We start from the raw sequence: 2,447 nt of genomic DNA on the forward strand, positions 1-2,447 counted from the left end.
CAGCTCAGAAGCTAGTGCTAGTGGCCAATACAGAATTGAATCTTTGATTAATTTCTAGCCTGAACAGGGAGACTTGAGAATGCATAGGAAGGTAAATAATCACTGTGAAAGAATCTTCATAAAAGCAACAAGGTAAATTATAAGCAACTTTAAGGAGATTTTAGTCCAAGGTAAAAGATCCTTCAGTATGACAGTATCTGAGTAAGTGGCCTGTTGTTTCACAAATGCTAAATAAAGGGCAGATCTTAATGGGATGAACAGCCAAATTCAGCAATTATTTTTTTCTAGAAGACATTAGTCTGGATTCCTCCCCTCTGCCCAAGTTAAGGGGCTTGATAAAGTAGCTGGCTGTCCCATTCAAGACAGTATTAAATCTCTTTTAAGCAGTCTTAAAAAAAAATCAAACAACACCTGCTCAGAAGACTCCAAATAAATCTTCATTTTTACCAGATGAGTAAAACTTACGATCCTAAAAATTCCAGAGCAGTTAAGGTTTAAATCTATATAATAAAGACAGAAATATCTCAGAGCTTTCTTATCTGCAGATAGTTTTCAGTATCTCTCAGCTTACCCGGACACGTTTACCAGAGCCTGATGGTGGTGGCATCTGCTTTAGATAGAAACCAATTGATCCTTTCGTGCTGCTAGGAAGATCTTTGAGGTTGGAGAAGCAGACACCCAAAAGGGTAAGATGAAATGGCAGATCTACATCTATCATCTTTCGAAAGAGTTTAAGTAGTATATCAACCCATGGGGATATAACGTTGCTGCTTTCTAAAAGAAGAAAGGTTGAAAAAAAGCAATGTATATAATCAAGAGTAACTGACTAACATTGATTTAAATAGCAAAGTACAAAGGCAAACACTGCTAAAGGCTTCCAAAATAATCTGTCAATATAGTCATTAAGAATTACAGAATACAAGCCAAGCTGAATAGATATGAAAAATGATCTAATTCTACCAAAAAGGGCCTTTACAGGGCCACGTAGGTACACAACATTATCCCAACATTGGTAACAACGTGCTTTGTTGGAGTTCGCATGACATATTATATGAGCTGACAGTAATTGTTAGTCTCCAATGCAGAAGTCCAGAAGCAATTTTGAAGTAAGAAGCTACACAGACTTTCAATAGCTTCTCTGGGACTGCGAGAAGTGATTCAGGAACTGAAGTCAGGGAAAGGTGATTCTCTGTGCTGACACAGCAGAGATTCAGATTTATTTCCCCACCTCAATCTGGATGAAGTGTCAAATGAATTGCAATTGCTGGTTGGAAAGCTTAAGTCTGAGAAGGATGAGAGCCGTTATGTTACTGATTTTCAGAGGTACATCAAAAAGACATTTTACTACATAATAAAACTGAGAACATAATTCAAATCCCTAACAGAGTATTTCCCCGCCTCAATCTGGATGAAGTGTCAAACGAATTGCAATTGCTGGTTGGAAAGCTTAACGGCTCTCATCCTTCTCAGACTTATGTTACTGATTTTCAGAGGTACATCAAAAAGACATTTTACTACATAATAAAACTGAGAACATAATTCAAATCCCTAACAGAGGAAAGCAGATTATTAATCTGGGAAGCAGCCCCCAGTCACCCTTTCCCAGCCCACCAAGAAATTTACTTCCAGGAATCCAGCCAGACTAGGTTAAAGCATGGTAGTAACATAGAAGTTATTCCAGTTCTATATGTTTTTAGCATATCTCATCAAGATACATCCATTACAAGTACTGGAAAAGTTTCCAAATATTAAATGTATGGAATGTTATCGTGAACCTAAGGAACGGAATTTTACAGAGAAGTTAGGTGGTAGCAGCACAAAGTTGATATTTTCAAAAACTTTAAGTTTACCTTTTCCAAACTTCTGAATGAGATGAGGCGGAATAGGACACTGACGGCTTTCCCGATTAAACCATTTATTGGTTGAGGAGAACCGGCGTATGGTCAGTCTTACTGTGTGGGGCTGTCTTCCGTCTTTGTACACTCTGTGGAGCATTAATGCGCACAAAGCAATAGGCATTACTACGAGTATTTTTCAGAGGGTCTATAGAAACTGTCACAGCACCTAGGTTACAAAGTCAAATTAAGCATTACAGATCTCTCTCAACTGCTGGCTTTACTCCAGTGATTCTACGGGGAACTTTGGGTCCTAGCTGGTTCCCTGAATTACCCGTAAGTTAGAAGTTCAATACAATGTGAATACTGTCTCCAAGAGTATTCAGCTGAAGTGAATGTGAAAATTAAGTGGGCCAGTCTGCCGTACTGCCACGTTTCAGTATTTAATACACTGAAAGCAGTACAGTCTTTGCAGTTACGCCCTGTATAATCCTCAGCTTTTAGCTCTTCTTTTTGCTTTTCAAGGAAACATCCCCACTTTGGCAGCTGGCTTTTGGATGAAGGGTAAGAAACAAAAGGATGTTATTGCTTCTTTCCCCCTCCAAAAGGCAT

General features: G+C 38.6%; 1 protein-coding gene across 1 annotated transcript in view; it reads right to left on the bottom strand.

Moving 5' to 3' along the window:
- The window catches only part of POLI (polymerase (DNA directed) iota), a 14,191-nt gene that overhangs the window by 1,434 nt on the left and 10,310 nt on the right, over window positions 1–2,447 (bottom strand). Inside the window, exons 8-9 of the mRNA XM_009323119.1 lie at window positions 1,851–1,984; window positions 572–774 (exon numbers count right to left, since the gene is read on the bottom strand). Of these exons, the coding sequence (XP_009321394.1) occupies window positions 572–774; window positions 1,851–1,984 (337 nt within the window). The remainder of the gene's footprint in view (window positions 1–571; window positions 775–1,850; window positions 1,985–2,447) is intronic.

Source organism: Pygoscelis adeliae, unplaced genomic scaffold (genome assembly GCF_000699105.1).
Source record: "Pygoscelis adeliae isolate BGI_AS28 unplaced genomic scaffold, ASM69910v1 Scaffold174, whole genome shotgun sequence".
Classification (NCBI taxonomy): domain Eukaryota; kingdom Metazoa; phylum Chordata; class Aves; order Sphenisciformes; family Spheniscidae; genus Pygoscelis; species Pygoscelis adeliae.